The sequence below is a fragment of the Chlorocebus sabaeus genome, chromosome 26 (genome assembly GCF_047675955.1).
Source record: "Chlorocebus sabaeus isolate Y175 chromosome 26, mChlSab1.0.hap1, whole genome shotgun sequence".
NCBI classification, from domain to species: Eukaryota; Metazoa; Chordata; class Mammalia; order Primates; family Cercopithecidae; genus Chlorocebus; species Chlorocebus sabaeus.
Window position 1 is genome coordinate 18,225,925 of NC_132929.1, and position 22,898 is coordinate 18,248,822.

The following is a 22,898-nucleotide window of genomic DNA, read 5'->3' on the forward strand; positions in this document are numbered from 1 at the left end:
AGGTATTACTATCATACCCATATCCAGCCATGCTTTGCCCAGTAGTCCAACCTCACCCTTAGCCCTGATCTTCCTCACTCCTGGGGCCAGTAGTTCCCTCCGCCAACACCTGGACGTGCGGAAGCCTCTTTCCCAGACAGACAGCAGCAGCCCCTTAATCCTTTGAACAGATGACTTTATTCCTTGTATTCTGGTACACAAAAATCTCTTGTATTAGGCTCATTTTAAGGATAGAGTTTAGGTAAGTTTCCCAAGCTATAATTCATCATGAACCTTATTTTCCCATGTCTAGAAGATTCTCAATACTAGTACTTTCTTGATCTTATCAGAGGGTGTCCATGGAAGGTCATGACCATCACCCAGCTGAGTGCAGTAGAAGGAAGCTTTCTAATATAAGTTGCATCACAGTTTCAGAGATGTGAGAGAAATTCAGAAATGTGAGGGAAATTGTGAAATGTAAAATGTGAGGGAGAAAAGCATTCAGAATGGAAAAAATAAGACAAAGAGTCCCTTCCCATCTAACTCACAGCCCTGCCATCCGCAACCTATTCCTTTTCCCAGGCTCTTTCTTTCTTCCATGCTGTCTATCAACATGGACCCAGCCACACTGGCTGGTTTTTGTTGCTTTCTATATGACCTGGTCTCTTGCCGCTTCCCAGCGTCCTCGGCATCCAGGCAGAACCAACTTCTTCCTTGTGCCAGGGCTGTTACACCAGGAGAAAAAAAAAGTATGATATTCTTCAGGGTAGATCTTCTTACTACTATGGAATTATTGTCGAGTCTTTAAACTTATTTCTTGAAGTGTGCTCACTTTCTGAACCCTTAACATGGCAGAAACATCTTCTCTCTTCTCGAGGAAAACCTGTAAGAAAAAATTAGAAAGATTATTGTAATTACAGAATTACAATAATCTCTGGGGTAGGGGAAGGAGAATTAAATATGATTGTTTTCTAGGAAGAAAACAAAGAAAAACACCTGCCCGTTTACTTACGAGAAGGAGGGGCTCGTGACGAACCCCCACCAGGTGTTCTTCCTCTCCACAACCGGACCCTCACAGAATTCTTTTTTTTTTTTTTTTTTTTTTTGGAGACAGAATCTTGCTCTGTTGCCCAGGCTGGAGTGCAGTGGCTCCACCTCGGCTCACTGCAACCTCTGCCTCCCGGGTTCAAGCAATCCTCCCACATTAGCCTCCCTAGTAACTGGGACTACAGACATGTGCCACCACGCCTGGCTAATTTTCGTATTTTTAGTAGAGACGGGGTTTCACATATTGATCAGGCTGGTCTCGAACTCCTGACTCCAAGTGATCCACCTGCCTCAGCCTCCCAAAGTGCCAGGATTATAGGCATGAGGCACTTCGCCCGGCCTCCCTGACAGAATTCTTTCCGAGTGCTTGTGAAACTTCTGAGGCAAGTGACTTGGTAGAGGGTGGAGGTTCTTATTTTGGTTTACACAAGCAGGGGTGAGCCAACATTCAGAAGTCAAGAGTGTGGAAAGCACAAGAGTGTGTGGAGAGAGAAGCACACAGAAGGGAGCTGCTAGGAACCGGCTAAACTGTGGTGGGAATGAGAGACTCTGCCCTCTCAGAGGCTATGGAGTGATGTCAAGACTAATTCACAAGGAAGCCTGGTGCCTCAGGAAGCATTCTGCTGGAGAGGAGCTGACACGTACTTTTCCATTTTCATTCAACCTTCAAATTTAAACAATCACCATCAGAACTTTCAGAAGTGTATTATATACTCCAGAACACCAGGAATATAGTATAAAAACTGCTATTTTTAAAATACCCCAGAGATCATAGGACCAAAAAATGGGAACTACTTTCAGCCTTTCCAGATGGATGGCTTTCTTTCCTGATACGAAGGTTTTAAAGGGAAAAGGATGGCTCCATCTCCTTCAGTAACCTACAGCTTGTAACTTTCACAGTCTGAACATTCATCCTTATTTCTAACTAGAACATTTCCAGATGCAAATGTAGTATATTTTCTCTGGTTGTGACCCAAAAGACAGTGAAATAGAGTCAGCTGATTTTCCCTGTATGGGAAATCCTCCCTATTCTTTTTTTTTAATAGAGATAAGGGTCTCACTATGTTGTCCACACTGGACTTGAACTCCTGGGTTTAAGTGATCCTCCTGCCTCAGACTCTGAGTAGCTGGGACTACAGACATATCCTGTTCTTGAATCATGTCATCCCTCTTTTAGTTACTTCAGATCAGTCACAAAATTGTTCCAACTTTACGCCATAGGCATGGCTTTTCCAACATGGAGGACGTCAGTGCTATAAACCTTACACAGCCAATCCTTGTTATTCGCAGATGCCATATTTGCAAATTCACCTACTCGCTAAAGTTTGTCTCCCCAAAATTAGTACTTGAGGTGTTTTTGCAGTCATTTGTGAGCATACACAGAGCTGTGAAAAATCTGAGTCACCCCACACGCATGTTCTCAGCTCAGGTCAAACAAGGCAACACTCTGTCTTCTTGTTTCAGCTTTCATACTGTAAAGAGTGTCCTTTTCATGATGTCTTTAGTGCCATGTTTTTCTCATTTCTGTGCTTTTTATTGGTGACCTCCAAGCATAGTGCTGAAATGCTGTCTAGCATTCTAGGAGGCTGTGGTTTGCCTCATGGAGGTAATGCATGTGTCAGATAAGCTTTGTTCACACACAAGTTATAGTCAGTTGGCTGTGAGTTCAATGTTATTGAATCATCAATCAAACAATAATTTAATGAATCAATATTAAATAAGGTGTCTTTAAGCAGAAACATACATAAAATCAGGCTCTGTATTGATTGGTTGATGAAAATGTGACCAGAGACTCACAGGACCCTAACTGTATGTCCCCTAGGAGCAATGGTTCAGTATTTACTAATACAGTAATCTCAGCAATATTACAAAACATAACTACCAAGAATAATGAGTATTGACTGTACTTTTTTCTCTGTATTTTTAAATATTACAGCTTGAAACAATACTCTATTAAGAATGTGGGCCAAGCATGGTGGCTCACGCCTGCAGTTCCAGCACTTTGGGAGGCCAAGGTGGGTGGATCACTTGAGCCCAGGAGTTCAAGACCAGCCTGGGCAACATGGCGAAACCCTGTCTCTACTAAAAATACAAAAATTAGCCAGGTATGGTGGTTTCTGCCTATAGTCCTAGCTGTAAGAGTTAAAAAGAAAGAGGAAAGAAACATGAAAAATGACTCAACAAAGACAGGTTTATTTTGGAGAATAAACCTGAGAGGGGCTTCTGGCCGATTTTGGTCAGGAGTACTCTCTCTTACAGACTAAGTGTATTTAAGGGTTCGGGGTGAGAGAGTTTATCACAGGCTTGAAATGTTTCTGTGTGGAGGAGAAGTTCATTGTGGGTTTGGAATGTCTCTGGTCGGAGGAGAAGTTATCTTGGGACTGGCATGTCTCTGGTCAGGGAGGGGGTTTATCTTAGGATTGGAATGTTTCTGGTTGGAGATGTCATTTGTGGTTTATGGTCATGCTGACATTAGCCATTAGGCCGATGCCCTTCGGGTTGGATTTAGGCAGTGTTTGATCAAGGTACACTTTAAAATGGTGGTGCTTGTCCAAGATGGCGATGCTCCTGTTCTGTCACTAGCTACTTGGGAGACTGCAGTGGGAGGATCACTTGAGCTAGGGAGGTTGAGGCTGCAGTGAGCCAAAATTGTGCGCTGCATTCCAGCCTGAGTGATAGAATGAGACCCTGTCTCAAAAAGAAGAAGAAGAAAAAAAAGAATGTGATCAGTATGAAGTATCACAGCGTGTTTTAATCCATTGCAGTCATTCTTCTTTTTCATGTTCAAATTGTCCCATCTTTGGACAGTAGGAGCCCGTGTATGTTGCCTGTATCATTTCACATTACTCCATTAATCTTTTATCCTTGCCTTATTTTCTGGCCATAACAAAATGTGACACGCCCATCTTGTACATTTCTTGCCCCACACCTAGAATGAATCATTTCTTCAAGAAACCTGGTTCCTTTGGTCTGAAATGGAGTGAAAGAAAGGGCGTAAGATTGAGAGGACAGATGGCAACTTCCTAGGACCCAGCACTTGGCCATCGCATCAGCACTTTGTTTCTTTTTTCTTTTTTTCTTTTTCTTTTTTTTTGAGACAGTAGCTAGGACTACAGGTGCCCGGCATCACGCGTGGCTAATTTTTGTATTTTTAGTGGAGACGGGGTTTCACCATGTTGGCCAGGCTGGTCTCGAACTCCTGACCTCAGATGATCCACCCGCCTCAGTCTCCCAAGGTGCTGGGATTACAGGCATGAGCCACCACGCCCAGCCTCGCATCAGCACCTTCAAGTTGGAAGCTTTCTGTCCATACCAGACAGTCTCTTGCTCTAATGACCTCTTCCATGTGCCCCACTGCCTCTAAAATTAATACTGACTCCTGTGTATCTTCTCAGCCAGGAGTCACTTGACCAGTGTTACTCAGTTCTAAAAAGAAGAAATCCTCAGTTGGCACAAAATAAAAGTTACTCCATGCCAGCGTGAGAAGAGAGGGAGGGGGATGAACTACAGAAAAACCTAGGCTGTGGCAAGAAGGTCTCTGCTGCTAGGCCTAGGACCCAGTTGTTTCTTCTCCCAGGAAAATTATTTATCTTTCCAATGAAGCTGGCTCAGCGAGTGGTCTGCTTGTGATCTGCTTTAAGAGTGTTACCTTTTTTCAGACAGTTGACAGAGAAGTGAGGTCACTGTCCTAGCCACAGAGAGGAAGAACTGGGGACATTGTGCAGAGTGGATAAGACAGCTAGAGTTAGAACCAAACAGACCCGGTCTGAACACTGACTCAGCCACTAGTAAGTCACATAAGTAAGTCATGTTTTTTAAGTTTTGCTTTTCTCTTCTGTAATGAGGATAAGGATATTCCCATCATAGGGCTGATTTGAGTGGCATTCAGCAAGTTCTAGTAGGTGTGCAAAGTAAGGTAGCAATTACTATTAGCATAGGCAGCAAAGGGCAGGAGCATAACACAGTGATGAGGAGCACAGGCTGTGATGTCAGGCAAACTTCATTCAAATCCGAGCTCCACCAGTTAACGATGTGACCTCGGGCAAATTATTGACCATTCCAAGGTCTCAGTTTCTGCATCTGTGACTAGAAAATGAAAATTCCTACTTTCATAGAGTTATTGTAAGGATTAAATGAGATTCTATACATAACACGCTTAATACAATGAGTCAATAAATAATGATGATAGTAACTGAAAGGCAAAATGAGGTACCCAGTTGAGAGCCAGCCTTCTGTCTACTCAGCAGAGAATCATGATAATGTCATCATGGGGGTGGCGGGGAGAGGGAAGGTGCATATGTTTCAGTGAAAATGGCAATTCTGTAAGTAACTTTTAGGAGCATCTTCTATTATATTCCACAAGACAGCAGCTCCTCCTGGGGGTCATGATGGGGACAGAGCTGTAGACATCATGGTGAACAAATTAAAGTGACTCAGCAGTTTAGTGCTTACAGTGAGAGGGGCTGGGACAGAAATGGCCAAGAAATACAAGAAAAGATGCATTTTCCTAATTATAAATAAGGCAAAACATCTTTTTTGTACACTTGTCTTTTTCTTGATCTGTATTTCACTGTACATGAAACACCTGCTAATGTCTTTTGCTCATTTTTCTACTGAGTTGTCTTTTTCAATTTGAATCGCAGGCATTCTTTATATATCCTGGATACTAATCCTTTCTTGGTTAGATGTGTTACACATATCTTACCCCACCTTGTGACTTGCCTCTTCACTCTCTTAAGAATACTTTTCTTAGGCTAGGCGCAATGGCTCATGCCTGTAATCCCAGCACTTTGGAAGGCTGAGGTAGGCAGATCACCTGAGGTCAGGAGTTCAAGCCCAGCCTGGCCAACATGCCAAAACCCCATCTCTACTAAAAATACAAAAATTAGCTAGACATAGTGGCAGGGGCCTGTAATCCCAGCTACTCAGGAGGCTGTGGCAGGAGAATCGCTTGAACCCAGGAGACGGAGGTTGCAGTGAGCCAAAATCCTGCCACTGCACTCCAGCCTGGGTGACAGAGCAAGACTCCATCTTAAAAAAAAATTTAAATTATTTAAAAATTTAAAAAAAAGCCTGTTGGGATTTTTATTGCAGTTGCATTGAATCAATATGGGAAGAATACATATCCTGACAATATTGAGTCTTCCTATCCATGAAGTGGGGATGTTTCTCCATTTAAATAGGTGTCTTTTAATAAAAGTTTTATGATTTTCTCAATGACATCTTGAACATCTTTTTTTTTTTTTTTTTTTTTTGAGACGGAGTTTCATTCTTGTTGCCCAGGCTGGAGTACAATAGTGCAATCTCGGCTCACTGCAAACATCACCTCCCAGGTTCAAGCAGTTCTCCTGCCTCAGCCTCCCAAGTAGCTGGGATTACAGCCATGCACTATCATGCCTGGCTACTTTTGTATTTTTAGTAAAGACAGGGTTTCACCATGTTGGTCAGGCTAGTCTCAAACTCCTGACCTCAGGTGACTCCCTACTCCCCGGCTTCCCAAAGTGCTGGGATTATAGGCATGAGCCACCGCGCCCAGCCTGCCTTGAACATCTTTTGTCAGATTTATTCCTAGGCATCTTTTAACAAAAATGGTTAAATAAAAGTCATTTTTGTTAGTGGCATCTTTCTTAAAATTGTACTCAGTTGCTCAGGTATAAACATGCATTTGACTCTTATATGCAATGTATTTGCTAAACTAATAGTAATTCTAGTAATTTTTTTCTTTTTTTTTTTTTTTTTTTTTTTTTTTTTTTTTTTTTTTTTGAGACGGAGTCTCGCTCTGTCGCCCAGGCTGGAGTACTCACTGTAACCTCCACCTCCCAGGTTCAAGTTATTCTCCTGCCTCAACCTCCTAAGTAGCTGGGATTACAGGTGCCCGGCACCACACCCGGCTAATTTTTGTATTTTTAGTAGAGATAGGGTTTCACCATGTTGTCCAGGCTGGTCTTGAACTCCTGACCTCAAGTGATCTGCCCACCTCGGCCTCCTAAAGTGCTGTGATTAAAGGCATGAGCCACCACTCCCAGCTGTAATTCTAGTAATTTGATTGTCGATCTGTAGATTCTATATTGTTATGTAGATAGATAATTTAGAAATAATGACAGGGCTGCCAAGTACCTTTTGCAGTAGCCTCATTCTTGTTCTATAGCACTGGCTAAACCCTTCAGCATAATGTTAAAGGTAAAGAAAATAACAGGAATCATTTTCTGGTTCCCAATTTTAAAGAGAATATTCTTTTTTTTTTTTTTTCTGAGACAGAGTCTCGCTCTGTCGCCCAGGCTGGAGTGCAGTGGCCAGATCTCAGCTCACTGCAAGCTCCGCCTCCCGGGTTTACGCCATTCTCCTGCCTCAGCCTCCCGAGTAGCTGAGACTACAGGCGTCCGCCACCTCGCCCAGCTAGTTTTTTTGTATTTTTTAGTAGAGACGGGGTTTCACCATGTTAGCCAGGATAGTCTCCGTCTCCTGACCTCGTGATCCGCCCACCTCAGCCTCCCAAAGTGCTGGGATTACAGACTTGGGCCACCACACCCGGCCAAGAATATTCTTAATTTTTCACTGTTGAATAGATTCATAGATACCATTTATCATTAAGAAAGTCCCGGCCGGGCGCGGTGGCTCAAGCCTGTAATCCCAGCACTTTGGGAGGCCGAGACGGGCGGATCACGAGGTCAGGAGATCGAGACCATCCTGGCTAACACAGTGAAACCCCGTCTCTACTAAAAAATACAAAAAACTAGCCGGGCGAGGTGGCGGGCGCCTGTAGTCCCAGCTACTCGGGAGGCTGAGGCAGGAGAATGGCGTAAACCCGGGAGGCGGAGCTTGCAGTGAGCCGAGATCTGACCACTGCACTCCAGCCTGGGCGACAGAGCGAGACTCCGCCTCAAAATTAAAAAAAAAAAAAAAAAAAAAAAAAAAAAAAAGAAAGTCCCCCACTAGTCTTGCTGTGCCTTAAAAGATTTTTTGAAATCATAAATGGTTGTTGAACTTTATAAAATACTGTTCCCCATCTGTTGAGAAAATCATGTAATTATCCTCTTTTAAACAGTTAATATGCAAAATTACATTAATTGAGTTTTCTAATGTTGACACCTGGCATTCTTAGAAAAGCACATTTAGACCATATTAGCGTTCTTACACATCACCGAATTTTGGTTTGCTAATCTTTTATTTAGGTTTTTTACTGTCTGCTCATAGATAGATCATAGCTTTATGAGATTGGCTTATTATTTATCTTTCTTGTGCTGTCCAATTTTGATAATATAAAATGAATGCAGAGGCCGGTCATGGTAGCTCATGCTTGTAATCCCAGCACTTTGGGGGGCTGAGGTGAGCAGTTCACTTGAGATCAGGAGTTCGAAACCAGTCTGCCCAACATGGCAAAACCTGTCTCTACTAAAAATACAAAAGTTAGCCAGACATGATGGTGCATGCCTGTAATCCCAGCTACTCAGGAGGCTGACGCACGAGAAACACTTGAACCCAGCAGGCAGAGCTCAGCTCAAACATTGCAGTGAATCGAGATCATACCATTGCACTCCAACCTGGGCGACAAAGCAAGACTCTGTCTCAAAAAGAAAAAAATGAATGCAGGATGTGCCTTGTTCTGAAAGAGACTGCATAAGATTAAAACTAAATGTTCCTTAAATATTTGGTAGCATTTTGCCAATGTTTTCTTTAAAGGAAGATTTGTATCTACAACCTCTTTAATAATCATGGGATCATTTGAAATTGTTTTTCTTCTTGAGTCAGTGGTAATATTTATTTTTCTAGGAATTTGTAGTGATCCTATCTCAGAGGTGTTTGTTTTTGGCTTTAAAGTCAGTTTTGCTGAGTATTAGTGAAGGTACACAAGCTTTTGGGGCAAGGTTTGTGTTATATGTATTTTTATCTTTCTTTTACTTTCAGCAGTTCTATGTTCTAATATCATGGGTGTATTTCTTATAAACTGCTTATGGCTTTTTAAGCAAACACATTCTAAAAACCTTTGTCTTTTAGCTAGAAATGTTAGTCTGTTTACAATGATGATGAGTATTAATATATTTTGGGTTCGTTTCATTATCTTAACCATATACTTTGTATTGCCTTTTAAATGTTCTGTGTTTCTTTTATCTACCCTTCTTTTAAATTTATTATAAGTGGGGTTTTTTCTTTTTTTCCTTTCTACTAATTTGAAAGATATAGACGATTTTTGTTTTTCCACTGATTGCCCCAAAAATGTTAACATACGTATTAATCTTAGCAAAGTCTGAAATTAATCAATAACTTTATTTTTCTCTTAATATGAGAACCATAGAACATTTTAACCCTAAATACTCCTCTCCTAACTAATATGTCATTGTTGTTATTCAGAATTTTGGTTCTTTCTTTTTCTGTTTTTTTGAGCTGGAGTCTTGCTCTGTCACCCAGGCTGAAGTGCAGTGGCGCCATCTCAGCACACTGCAACCTCGGCCTCCCAGGTTCAAGCAATTCTTCTGCCTCAGCCTCCCTAGTAGCTGGGATTACAGGCGCCCACCACCACGCCCGGCTAATTTTTGTATATTTAGTAGAGACGGGGTTTTGCCATGTTGGCCAGGCTTGTCTCGAACTCCTGACCTCAGGCCATCTGCCCGCCTCAGCTTCCCAAAGTGCTGGGATTACAGGCATGAGCCACCACACCCTTTAAAGATAAAGGCCCTGTCTTTATTTTTCAACCTTAAAATGAGAAATTATAATTTTTAATCCAGTCAGTATTTGCTTAGATTTACACATATGTTTACCAGTTTCTTTACTTACTGTTCTATCCTGTGTCTTAGACTTTTCCTTCTAGAATAATGTTACTTTTTCTTGAAGTACAATGTTTAGCAGTTCTCTCAGTAAGGGTCTATTTGTAGTAAGTAAGAACGCTGCATTTTTATTTGTATGAAATTTGCTGTCACTCTTAAAAAGTTTTCCTGTATAATCAGTCCTAGGTTGATGCTAGTACTATCTTCTGGCTTACACTGCTGTTGAGAAGCAGCAGTCTTTCTAATCAGTGTACCTTCACAGGCCATCTGTCTTTTTCTCTGACTCTTGGAGAACTTCTCTTTATCTATGGCATTCTGCAGTATCACTGTGTTGTGCCTGATGAGCTCAAGTATTTGGAGGATCTCTTGCTGCTAAAAAGCATGGTAAATACATAGAAAAAGAAGAGAATTATCAGTTACAGGAAGAAAGGAACATTTATATAGAAAGGAAATATAATTACAACATATCACTTAGCTAAGAAGTGAACAATATTTACCTAATAACGCTAAAGTAAATAATGAATTTTGATTTTACCAAAAATTTTTTGTTTTGTCTTGAGATGGAGTCTCACTCTTGCCCAGGGTGGAGTGCAATAGCACAGTCTCGGCTCTCTGCAACCCTCACCTCCCAGGTTCAAGCTATTTTCCTGCCTCAGCCTCCTGAGTAGCTGCGGTTACAGGCATGCACCACCACGCCCGGCTAATTTTTGTATTTTTGGTATAGACAGGGTTTCACCATGTTGGCCAGGCTGGTCTTAAACTCCTGACCTCAAGTGATCCACCCGCCTCAGCTTCACAAAGTGCTTGGATTACAGGCATGAGCCACCGTGCCCAGCCTGATTTTACCAAAATTTATGACATAGTTATTTTGGGAAAATGGTGGGCAGAATATAGTACAAGAAGCCTAAATCTGATCACAAAACAGAAGTTCTAGTACTTTCTAAAAATAACAAATTAGAATAATAAAATAGGCATATTAATTATTTTTAAATATGGGGTAAATACCAGTGAAAGAGCTAAAAAAATTAAAAGTGGCTGCCTCTGAGGAGAGGGATTTGGAGATGGAAAGAGGAAAGGAAAGAAACTGCAATTGCATTGCTTTACGTGGTCTTTTGTATTATTTGTTTTTTGTTTGTTTGTTTGTTTGTTTGTTTGTTTGTTTTTGAGACAGAGTCTCACTCTGTCCCCCAGGCTGGAGTGCAGTGGTGTGATCTCACTGCAACCTCTGCCTCCTGGGTTCACGCCATTCTTCTGCCTCAGCCACCCGAGTAGCTGGGACTACAGGCGCCCGCCACCACACCCGGCTAAGGTTTTGTATATTTTAGTGGAGACGGGGTTTCACCATGTTTGCCAGGACGGTCTTGATCTCCTGACCTCGTGATCCACCCGCCTCGGCCTCCCACAGTGCTGGGATGACAAGCGTGAACCACTGCTCCCAGCCTTATTATTTGTTTTTTAAAAAGACTTTGTTCATGTATAAACTGAATAAAAATATATATATATATATATTTTTTGAGACAGGGTATCATTCTGTCACCCAGGCAGTCGCTCACGCCTATAACCCCAACACTTTAGGAGACCAAAGCAGGCGGATCACCTGAGGTTAGGACTTCAAGACCAGCCTGGCCAACATGGTGAAACCCCATCTCTACTAAAAATACAAAAATTAGCCAGGCATGATGGCGGGCGCCTGTAATCCCAATACTTGGGAGGCTGAGGCAGGAGAATCAGTTGAACCCAGGAGACAGAGGTTGCAGTGAGCCGAGATTGTGCCACTGCCCTCCAGCTTGGGCGACAGAGGGAGACTCCATCTCAAAAAATAAAAAAATTAGTTTAAGCTGTGATTTACCCTGTAATGCCAAAGTCATGGTTTCGTCCAGCCACGGTGGCTCATGCCTGCAATCTCAGCATTTTGGGAGGCTGAGACAGGCAGATCACCTGAGATCAGGAGTCCGAGACCAGCCTAGCCAACGTGGCGAAACGCTGTCTCTATTAAAATACAAAATTTAGCCAGGCATGGTGGTGTGTGCCTGTAATTCCAGATATTTGGGAGGCTGAGGCGGGAGAATTGCTCAAACCCAGGAGGTGGAGGTTGCAGTGAGCCGAGATCATGCCACTGCACTCCAGCCTGGGTGACAGAGCAAGACCCTATCTCAAAAATAAATAAATAAATAAATAAATAAATAAATAAAGTCATTGGTTTCAAACTTTAGTGAACACAAGACTGTCCTGGTGAGCCTATTCAAAATGCAGAGTCCCAGACCCCTACCAAATCCTCAGGTAGGGATGGGCCCTGGGAATCTGTATTTTCAGCTGGCAGACCAGATGATTCTGATGCATGAAGTTCAAAGATCGCACTTTGAGAAGCACAGATTAGACAAAGACCATCAGGCGTTCATGAGCAGACAGGGAGACTGGGCGTCCTCCTAGCGGGCAAGCCGCCAGGCCTGAGTTTCCTCCCATGTCAGCTCCCCGGTCTTACATTAGAGCTGCCTATGTAAGCACAGTGCAAGTTGAAAAAGCTGTGCTTTCTTACGAATATAATTCCCACAAGACACACATTCATCTGCTTTCCCCATCCAGCGCATTCTCCGCCCTAAAGGTCCTGAATTTGCAACAACAGATGTCTGCTCACTGCCATGGGGAACTACTCTTAACAGGGACTTCCATTTGCGGTCAAGTTACCTACCCTCTGCATCATTTTCACAGAAGAGAGTCCCTAAATGACTGGTCAAGGTCTTTGAGGGGTAGGCCAGGGACATCAGGAGTGTGAAGGCGTCATCACCCCCATGGCTTGGAGCAGATTCCTCCTATGCATTCAGCAGCCTGTATAGGATCAGTATATCAGAAGGCCCCATGCTATAGCCCTTTGATCACCAGTGTCAAAGGCACGAACACCTTTTGCTGACACAAAGTAAGCCTCTCTGTAACTATATTAATATTTTGTTTTTAGAGGAAGAATCCCAGCAAGACTGATGAAAGTGTCCTAAAGGTCCTCAGGCCATTGCAGTCTGTCCCGAGGCTGTCCTTGGAACTCTCTTTCCCCTCCTTGGCTGCCTCTCACAGTGTTGCTCCTAGACCACAGGCTCAAGGGGCCTCCAGTGCTGACTGGAGTCTATGCTGACCATGCTGACTCAGTCCATGCTGACTCTGACCATGACCTTTCTCTGGTCTGTTTTCATTTGCATGGTGTTGCTGAGGGTGGAAGAGCTATATAGGCTCCAGGCCATTCCCAAGAGGATTAGGCCTGGGCTGGAGGATGCAGTGGGAAAGAGGCAGCAGGGAAGGCCCAGCTCTACTCCCTGAGCACTTATCATGCCCTACCTGCTGTCAGGATTCTTCTGTGACTGTGTGATCCGAGAGAGGGGCAGGAGAAAATGCCCCTCAAGTTTGAGGGGCAGGATTTTGTCGTTCTCAAGCAAAGATGTCTGGCCCAGAAGTGCCTCTTTGAAGATCGTGTGTTCCCAGCAGGTGTTCAGGTCCTGGCCTCCCATAAGCTGAGCCACAAAACCAAGATTAAGGCCATCACGTGGAAAAGGCCAAAGGTAGGGATGGAGGGGATGGGGCTTCAGGAGCCAGCTCTTGGGGAACGAGAAGCCAAGTGGTCCAGAGCCAGAGGCCATGGATCCGTCCTCTGGGCAATTGACTTATCAAGGGTCTCTTTATCCAAGATAACTTTCTGCTTCCTCCTGAAACTGGAGATGTTATTTTCTATTCCTGAGCTAGATATTATTATAACACTTTATGGGTCCCTGAAATCATAAATATTTTTAGGGAGCTAATGCACTGTAGTCGAATCTCTTTTTTTCTTTCTTTTTTTTTTTTTTTTTTTTTTTTTGAGAGAGAGACTTGCTCTGTCACCCAGGCTGGAGTGCAGTGGCTTGATTATAGCTCATTGCAGCCTCAACCCCCCCAGGCCCAAACAATGATCCCACTTTACACCTCAGCCTTCTGAGTAGCTGGGACCCCAGGCATGTGCCACCACCTTTTTATTTGTTTAAATAAATAAGTTTATTTATTTATAAAGATGGGGCCTCACTATGTTGACCAGGCTGGTCTCAAACCCCTGGGCTCAAACAATCCTACCTAGGCCTCCCAAAGTGCTGGGACTACAGGCAAGATCCATTTCACCTGGCCTCATGTCACTTCTTCAGAGCAGGTGTTTTGGGGGTGGGAGAGTAGAGTGGTTAAAAGTACTAAGGCTCACAGTTTGAGGGAGAGTTCTGTGGAAGGTGGTGAACAGTAAAGAAATGGAAGGATGGAGACCTGCCTTCTTAATCTCTCACCTAAGGCTTGCTCATTCATGTGCTGTCACTTCTGTTTAAGTGGAAAGGACCGTGCTGAGCAGCCAGAGTCCTTACGGGATGAAGCAGTTTGCATCAGGCTACCTTATGGTGCAACCAATAAGCCCCTCGTGTCAACTTGAGTAGATGAAAGTGCCTGGGAGTGTGTAGCACAAGGCCCTTCTTCCTGCTTGGAGATGCTTAGAGCTCCAAAAAGGGTTCACTGCATTTAGAGCAGGCGAGAAACTCTCTAGACCAGTAGGCTCTGAGGAGGGTGTACACAACCCAGTAGATCTGCAAGATGATCTGTTGGAGTGGATGAAAAAACTGTTAGAAGTATTTATATCTATTTTTTAAATAAACCGTAAATTTCAGAATGGTTTTAGATTTACAGGAAAAAAATGTGAAGATGGTACAGAGTTCTCATATACCTTGCAGTCATTTGTTCCTATTACCAACATCTTGCATTAGTACAGTACATTTGCTACAACTAATTAGCCAGTGTTAATATATTATTATTAGCTGAAGTCCATAATTTTCCTTAGTATTTTGTCTGATGTCCTTTTTCTGTTCCAAGATCCCACCCAAGATACGACATTACGTTTAGTAGTAACATTTCCTTAGCCTTCTCTTGGCTGTGACAGTATCTCTGCCTTCCCTGGTGTTTTATGACCTTCACAGGTCAGGTATTCTGTAAAATAATGACCCTCAATTGGCATTTGTCTGCTGTTTTTCTCCTTATGGGCTTAAGGGTTTGGGGGAGGAAGACCACAGGGTAAAGTGCCATTTTCGTCACATTATATGCAGACAATAAACATGCCTTCTCATTGTTGGTGTTGACCTTGGTCATGTGGCTGAAGTAGTGCTTGTCAGGCTTCTCTACTGTGAAGTTACTTCTTCCCCTCTTTCCATACTATACTCTGGAAGCAAGACACTAACATAAGCCCATACTTAAGCAAGGGGGAGTTGTGCTCCACCCTCTTGAGGGCAGAGGATCTGCATCAATTATTGGGAATCATTCTGTATGGGAGCTTTGACTATTCTCCCCATTTATTTATTCAGTCACTTGTTTATATCAATATGGATTCATGGATCTTGATTTTTAAGTCGTAATCCAATACTGCTTTATTTAGGTGCTCAGCTTGTCCCAGCTTTCTGCATTGGGAGCTCTCAGTTGGCTTCTGTGTCTATTTAACATGCCCTAATTGCTTGTAGGTTGTTTTTTTTTTTTCCTTGAGCAGTTTCTTTCTTTCTGGCACTACCAGCTCATAATGTGTATCTCTTGCCCCAGTCCTAGAATCAGTCATTTCTCCAAGGAGCACTGGTTTTTTTTTATTGCAAAAGATATTAGATATCAAGATCTGGTTGCTAAGTCTGCTCATTGCTACCGGAGTGTGATTGCTTCTGTTCCTCTCAGCTGACGGAGAAAGGAGATATGTGGGTGTACTAAGCCAGCGATCTACACATATCTATAATACTTCTATGTATAACCATCTCACATATCTGAAAATATTTCTATATAAAGCCATTTGTATCTATACTAAGCTAAACATGAGTTCACACTGACATATCTAAATATTTCTTGGCCTTGTGTGTTAATATAAAAGGAATTTTTTAAATTTCGAATTCCAGTTGTTCATTGCTGGCATATAGAAAACTAATTGGTATTTATATACTAACTTGGAATCTTGCAACTGAGTTATATTCACTTACTAGTTCCCAGTGGATTTTTTGGGGTCATTTGTTTGGAATTTTCTACATAGACAATTGTGTCATCTGTAAATAAAGATAGTTTTTTTTTGTTGTTTCCAATATTTATATCTTTCATTTCTTTTTCTTATCTTGTTGCATTAGCTAGGACTTCCAGTATGACACTGAATAGGAGTGGAACAAGGGGACATCTTGCTTTGTTCCCAATCTTAAGGGGAAAGCATCTAGTTTCTCACCCTTAAGTATGAAGTTAGCTGTTATTATTTTTGAAAGCGGATGATCGTTACCAAGTTGAGGACATTCTCCTCTCTTCCTAGTTAGCTGAGAGGTTTTTTTAAATCATGAATGGGTGTCAGATTTTGTCAAGGGCATTTTCTCCATCAATTAATATGGTTATATGATTGCTCTCTCAGCCTGTTGATGTGGTAAATTACATTAATTGATTTTTGAATGTTGAACAAATCTTGTACCTCAAATAAATCCCACTTGGTCATGGTGTCTGTTTATACATTGTTGTATTTGAGTTGCTCATGTTTCATTGAGGATTTTGCTTGTATGTTCATAACAGATATTGGTCTGTAGTTTTCCTTTATTACGGTATCTTTTTCTGGCTTGCATATTAGGATAATGCTGGCCTGATAGAATGAGTTAGGAAGTGTTCTCTATGTTTCTATTTTATGGAACATATTGTGGAAAATTCATATTATTTCTTCCTTGACTATTTGGTAGAATTCAGTAGTGAAACCATCTGATTCTGGTGCCTTGTTTTTTGGAAGGTTATTAATTATTGACTCAATATTCTTGATAGGTATAGCACTATTCAGATTATCTAATCCTCCTCAAATGAATTTTGGTAGTTTTTATCATTCAAGAACTTTGTCAGTTTCACCAGTTATCAAATTTGTGGGCATGGAGCTGTCCATATATTCCTTTATTATCTCTTTAATGTCCAAAAGTTCAGTAATGATTGCAGGAGTCCTGCAGACCCCAGCTCCCACAACAGATGAATAACATACCAAGACATTGATATTTAGTGAAAGAGCAGCCAGGGGTCCAAGCCGCTCACAGACACTAAGGAAGGTGCTGTAAACAGTAAGCAGCCAAGGCCCTGACTCACTGGCCCTGTAGGCATTTATTTAGCACAGTTTTAATGACAAAGGCTTTGAGTCAACACACCTGTGGGTAATTAAGTGAATTCACTGCCTTCAGCCAAACACTATGCAAACCTCTAGGCCTTCCCAGAGGGTTTGTGTCTGTATCCTATAAATTCATCTTAAAATTTTTCCCACCAGCCTGACTGAACTCCTACAAGTGATAACTTGTCATTCATTTTTGATATTAGTAATTTGTGTTTTCTGTTTTTCTTGTTTAGCATGGCTAGAGGTTTATCAATTCTATTGATCTTTCCAAAGAACTATTTTTGTTTTCATTGACTTTCTATTGTTTTCTTGTTTTTTATTTCATTTATTTCTGCTCTGATTTTTTATTATTTCTTTTCTTCTGCTTGCTTTAGGCTTAAATATCTCTTCTTTAGTGTCCTAAGGTGGAATATTGCATATTGATTTTTCTTTTCTTTCTTTTCTTTCTTACGCATTTAATGCTATAACTTTCTCTTTAAACATTGCTTTTGTTGCATCCCACAAGTTTTGATGTTATATATTTATTTTCACTTAGTTGAAAATATTTTGTAAATTCTTTTGACATTTCTTCTTTGGCCTATGTGTTATTTAGAACTGTGTTGTTTGGTTTCCAAATAATTTGAGATTTTTCAACTATCTTTTTGTTATTGATTTCAAGTATCATTCTACTGTGGTCTGTGAAGACATTTATGCTTTCTATTCTTTTAAATTGGTTGCCGGATGCAGTGGTGCACCCCTGTAATCCTAGCACTTTGGGAGGCCAAGGCAGGTGGATCACGAGGTCAGGAGTTCGAGACCAGCCTGACCAACATGGTGAAACCCTGTCTCTGCTAAAAATACAAAAATTAGCCAGGCGTGGTGGCACGCATCTGTAATCCCAGCTACTCAGGAGGCTGAGGCAGGAAACTCACTTGAACTGGGAGGCAGAGGTTGCAGTGAGTGCTGAGATCACACCACTGCACTCCAGCCTAGATGACAGAGAGAGACTCTATCTCAAAAAAGAAAAATCTGGTTAAGGTGTGTTTTATGGCTCAGAATGTGGTCTATCTTACTGACTTGTTGCATATGAGTTTGAGAAAATGGTTTATTCTGATACTGTTGAATGTAGACTTCTATTAATGTCAATTTGATCCAGTTGGTTGATAGTGTTGTTCAGGTCAGCAATATCCGTATTGCTTTTCTGCCTGCCTGCCTGCCTGCCTGCTTGATCTATAAATACTGAAAGAGGGTGTTGACATCACCAACTATAATATTGGATTTGTCTATTTCTCCTTTCAGTTCTATCACTCTTTGCCTCATGTATTTTGACACTCTTGTTAGGTGCACACACATTTAGGATTGTATGTCTTCTTGGAAAATTGACTAATTGATCTGTTCATCTATATGTAATGCTCTCCTTATCTCTGATAATTGTCCTTGTTCTGAAGTCTGCTGTTTCTGAAATTAATACAACTACTCCAACTTTCTTTTGATTATTGTTAGCATGATACATCCTTCCCTATGTATGAGTTTTTATATTTAAAATGGGTTTCTTGGCCAGGCATGGTGGCTCACGCCTGTAATCCCAGCACTTTGGGAGGCTGAGGCAAGCGCATCACCTGAGGTCAGAAGTTTGAGACCAGCCTGGCCAACATGGTGAAACCCCATCTCTACTAAAAATACAAAATTAGCCGAGCATAGTGGCGCATGCTTGTAATCGCAGCTACTCAGGACACTGAGGCAGGAGAATCACTTGAAACCGAGAGGCAGTGACTGTGCCATTGCACTCCAGCCTGGACGACAAGAGCGAAACTCTGTCTCAAAAAAATAAATAAATGAAGTGAGTTTCTTGCAGACAACATATAGTTGAGTCTTGTTTTTATCCACTTTCACAGTCTTTGTCTTTAAATTGGTGTATTTTGATCATTCACATGTAAGTGATTATAATATAGTTAGATTACTACCTACATGTTTGTAACTGATTTCTATTTATTGCATTTGTTCTTGTCCCCTCCCCTTTTTCTGGGGCTTCTCTGGTTTAACTGAAAGGTTTTTTTTGTTTTTTGTTTTTTGTTTTTTGTTTTTTTGAGACAGAGTCTCGCTCTGTCGCCCAGGCCAGAGCGCGGTGGTGTGATCTTGGCTCACTGTGAGCTCTGCCTCCTGGGTTCACACCATTCTCCTGCCTCAGCCTCCTGAGTAGCTGGGATTACAGGCACCCGCCACTACGCCTGGCTAATTTTTTTTGTATTTTTTAGTAGAGACGGGGTTTCAGTGTGTTAGTCAGGATGGTCTTGATCTCCTGACCTCCTGACCCGCCCACCTTAGCCTCCCAAAGTGCTGGGATAACAGACCTGAGCCACCGCACCTGGCTGAAAGTTTTATATTTTATCCTTTTACCTCCTCGTTTTTGTCATCTTGTTTGTTTTTTTGGTTTTTGTTTTTTTTGAGATAGGGTCTGGCTCTGTCACCCAGGCTGGAGTGCAGTGGCATGATCTTGGCTCACTGCAGCTTCCGCCTCCTGGGCTCAAGCGATCCTCCCATCTCAGCCTCCTGAGTAGCTGAGACTATAGGTGCATGCCACCATGACCAACTAATATGTGTGTGTGTGTGTGTGTGTGTGTGTGTGTATGTTTTGTTTTTTTTTTTTAAAGACGGGGTTTTGCCATGTTGCCCAGGTTGGTCTCAAACTCCTGAGCTCAAGCAATCTGCCCACCTTGGCCTCCCAAAGTGCTGGGATTACAGGTGTGAACCCGCGGCACCCGGCCTTATTTCCTCTCTTGGTATATCAGTTATATTTATTTTTTCCAATTCTAGTGGTCATGCTAGAGTTTCCAATATACGTTTTCAACTAAGTCCACCCTCAAATAACTCTATACCACTTAGTTTGTAGTATGGGTATTTTATAACAAAGTATTACCATTTCCTTCCTTCCTTTGCTTATAACATTACTGTCATTCATTTCACTTATCTGTATGCTATAATTGCCCAGCACATTATTTTTATTATGATTTTAACTAAGTTATCCTTTAGATTAAGAATTTATTTTATCTTCATTTACTTCCTCTCCAGTGCTCTTCCTTTCTTATGTGGGTCCAAGTTTCTGATCTATATCATTTTTCTTCTCCCTAAATAACTTATTTTAACATTTCTTTATGGCAAGTCTGCTGGCAATGAATTTCCTCTACTTGTGTTTGTCTGAGTAAGCTGCAGAATAACAATATTAATAATATCATTACCAAAATAATTCCTGAAAACAGTTTAGTCTTTCCATAGGCTTTCTTCTTTCACCTTTCATTTAAAATGGTTTTAAATAGTTGTTCATTGCCCGAACACTATAGGCAATATATTACATACTTTGCATCCTCCCTTTAATCATCATATACTTTGTTGGGCTTTTTTGTTGTTGTTGTTTTGTTTGTTTGTTTGTTTTGACAGAGTCTCACTCTGTCGCCCAGGCTGGAGTGCAATGGTGCGATCTTGGCTCACTGCAACCTCTGCATCCAGGCTCAAGCAATTCTCCTGCCTCAGCCTCCCGAGTAGCTGGTACTACAGGCATGAGCCACCACGCCTGGCTAATTTTTGTATTTTTAGTAGAGACAGGATTTCGTCATGTTGGCCAGGCTGGTCTTGAACTCCTGGCCTCGTGATCCACCCACCTCAGCCTCCCAAACTGCTGCGATTACAGGTGTGAGTCATTGCACCCAGCCATCATGTAGTTTTTAAATCTACATATAACGATATACTAACTACTTATTCCCAGTCCTTATGTTAATGTCCTTCTAAACCTTCTGGTTGTCTGAAAGTTATTCTTTAGTATATTCCTCAGGAAGAGCTCTGGGAACAATATTCCCTGAATTCTTATGTATTAGAAACAGTTTGCCCACATCCCTTATTCTTGAAATGAATAAAAGAAGCATGTTGTATATAAATCCTTGGTTCACATTTTCTTTCCTTGAGCATCTTAAATATACTGCTCCAATTGCTTCTGGCGTAAAAAAAAAAAAAAAAAAGTCTCCACTAAGAATACGAAAACCAGCCAGGTGTGGTGGCACACATCTGTAGTCCTAGCTACTCGGGAGGCTGAGGCAGGAGAATTGCTTGAACCTGGGAGACGGAGTTTGCAGTGAGCCGAGATGGTGCCACTGCACTCCAGCCTGTGTTGCCCACTGCACTCCAGCCTGGGTGACACAGTGAGACTCTGTCTCAAAAACAAAACAAAACACTAAATCTATATTTTATTTATTGTAATTAATTTATTATTATTATTATTTTGATTCTCCTGTCTCAGCCTCCTGAGTAGCTGAGATTACCTGTCACCATGCCTGGCTGATTTGTGTATTTTTAGTAGAGACAGGGTTTCACTATGTTGGCCAGGTTGGTCTCGAACTCCTGACCTCAAGTGATCCACCCGCCTTGGCCTTCCAAGTGCTGGGATTACAGGCGTGAGTCACCGTGCCTGGCCAACACTGCCCTAACTCTCAAGGTACATCCTTACTCAGATAGTATGACAGTGTGGGAAGCAGCATGGGACAATATAAAAAGGAGACATGCTTCTGGCTTCTGCCACTTACTAGCTGTGTGTCTTTGCACAAGTTTCTTAACCTCGCTGGGCCTCAGTTTCCTTGTCTGAAAAATAAGAATGATAGTATTCCCTTCACAGGGCCGAATGGAATACTATCAGGAACACTACATAATGGAACTCCATAAATAATAGCTGCTGAAGCCGGGCGCAGTGGCTCACACCTGTAATCCCAGCACTTTGGGAGGCCGAGGCGGGTGGATCACGAGGTCAAGAGATGGAGACCGGCCGGGCGCGGTGGCTCAAGCCTGTAATCCCAGCACTTTGGGAGGCCGAGACGGGCGGATCACGAGGTCAGGAGATCGAGACCATCCTGGCTAACACGGTGAAACCCCGTCTCTACTAAAAAATACAAAAAACTAGCCGGGCGAGGTGGCGGGCGCCTGTAGACCCAGCTACTCGGCAGGATGAGGCAGGAGAATGGCGTAAACCCGGGAGGCGGAGCTTGCAGTGAGCTGAGATCCGGCCACTGCACCCCAGCCTGGGCGACAGAGCCAGACTCCGTCTCAAAAAAAAACAAAACAAAAAAAAAAAAAAAAAAAAAAGAGATGGAGACCATGCTGGCCAACATGGTGAAACCCCATCTCTACTAAAGATACAAAAATTAGCTGGGCATGGTGGTGCATGCCTGTAGTCCCAGCTACTCGGGAGGCTGAGGCAGGAGAATCACTTGAACCCCAGAGGCAGAGGTTGTGGTGAGCCAAGATCACACCACTGCACTCCAGCCTGGCGACAGAGTGTGACTCTGTCTGAAAAAAATAAAATAAAATAAAATAAATAAATAAATATTATACACACACACACACACACACACATACACACACACACAATTATTATTACCTGGTCATTTCCTTTTTGTTTCACAGGAAATTTGTGAGAATCCCCGATTTATCATTGATGGAGCCAACAGAACTGACATCTGTCAAGGAGATCTAGGTAGGAAAGTACCTCAGATCAGATCCTGCCAGATGATCAAGGGGTGATTACAAGGTGTGATCCCTTTCCAGGAGGTAAAGGGACAATCTGTTCTTGCTTCTAGTAACTTTTTGGAGGATTTTTTATAACAGTTGCTTTATGGTCGTTTATCTACATGCTGGCGATGGCTTCGTTTCCTCCTACATGCCTCTTTTGCACTCTGCCATGCATCACAGGGGGTATCTGCATCCTGTGGCCTCCTCTCCAGCATCTCAAGGACACTTACATACCCCACTCAGCATGACAAAAGCCCTGCTTTTCCCTGTACCCGTCCTTCTTGGAAGACAGCTCTGTGACTGTGCCCCAAGCATGCCCCTTGGGTGTGGAGACTCTAGATACACACAAAAGGCATCACCAAGGAAAGCACTTGTAACTGGAACCCTTGTTTAAATTGCCCCAGCACAGCTCCGTATTAAAGGAGTCTTTCAACAAAGATGGCATCCGC

At 42.3% G+C, this 22,898-nt stretch overlaps 1 protein-coding gene across 2 annotated transcripts in view; it reads left to right on the forward strand.

Annotated features, from left to right (window-relative positions):
* CAPN3 (calpain 3) overlaps positions 1-22,898 on the forward strand; it is a 58,925-nt gene that overhangs the window by 7,639 nt on the left and 28,388 nt on the right. For both annotated transcript variants that reach the window (XM_073012082.1, XM_008016916.3), the window contains exon 2: positions 22,345-22,414. In XM_073012082.1, coding sequence (XP_072868183.1) covers positions 22,345-22,414 — 70 coding nt within the window. The remainder of the gene's footprint in view (positions 1-22,344; positions 22,415-22,898) is intronic.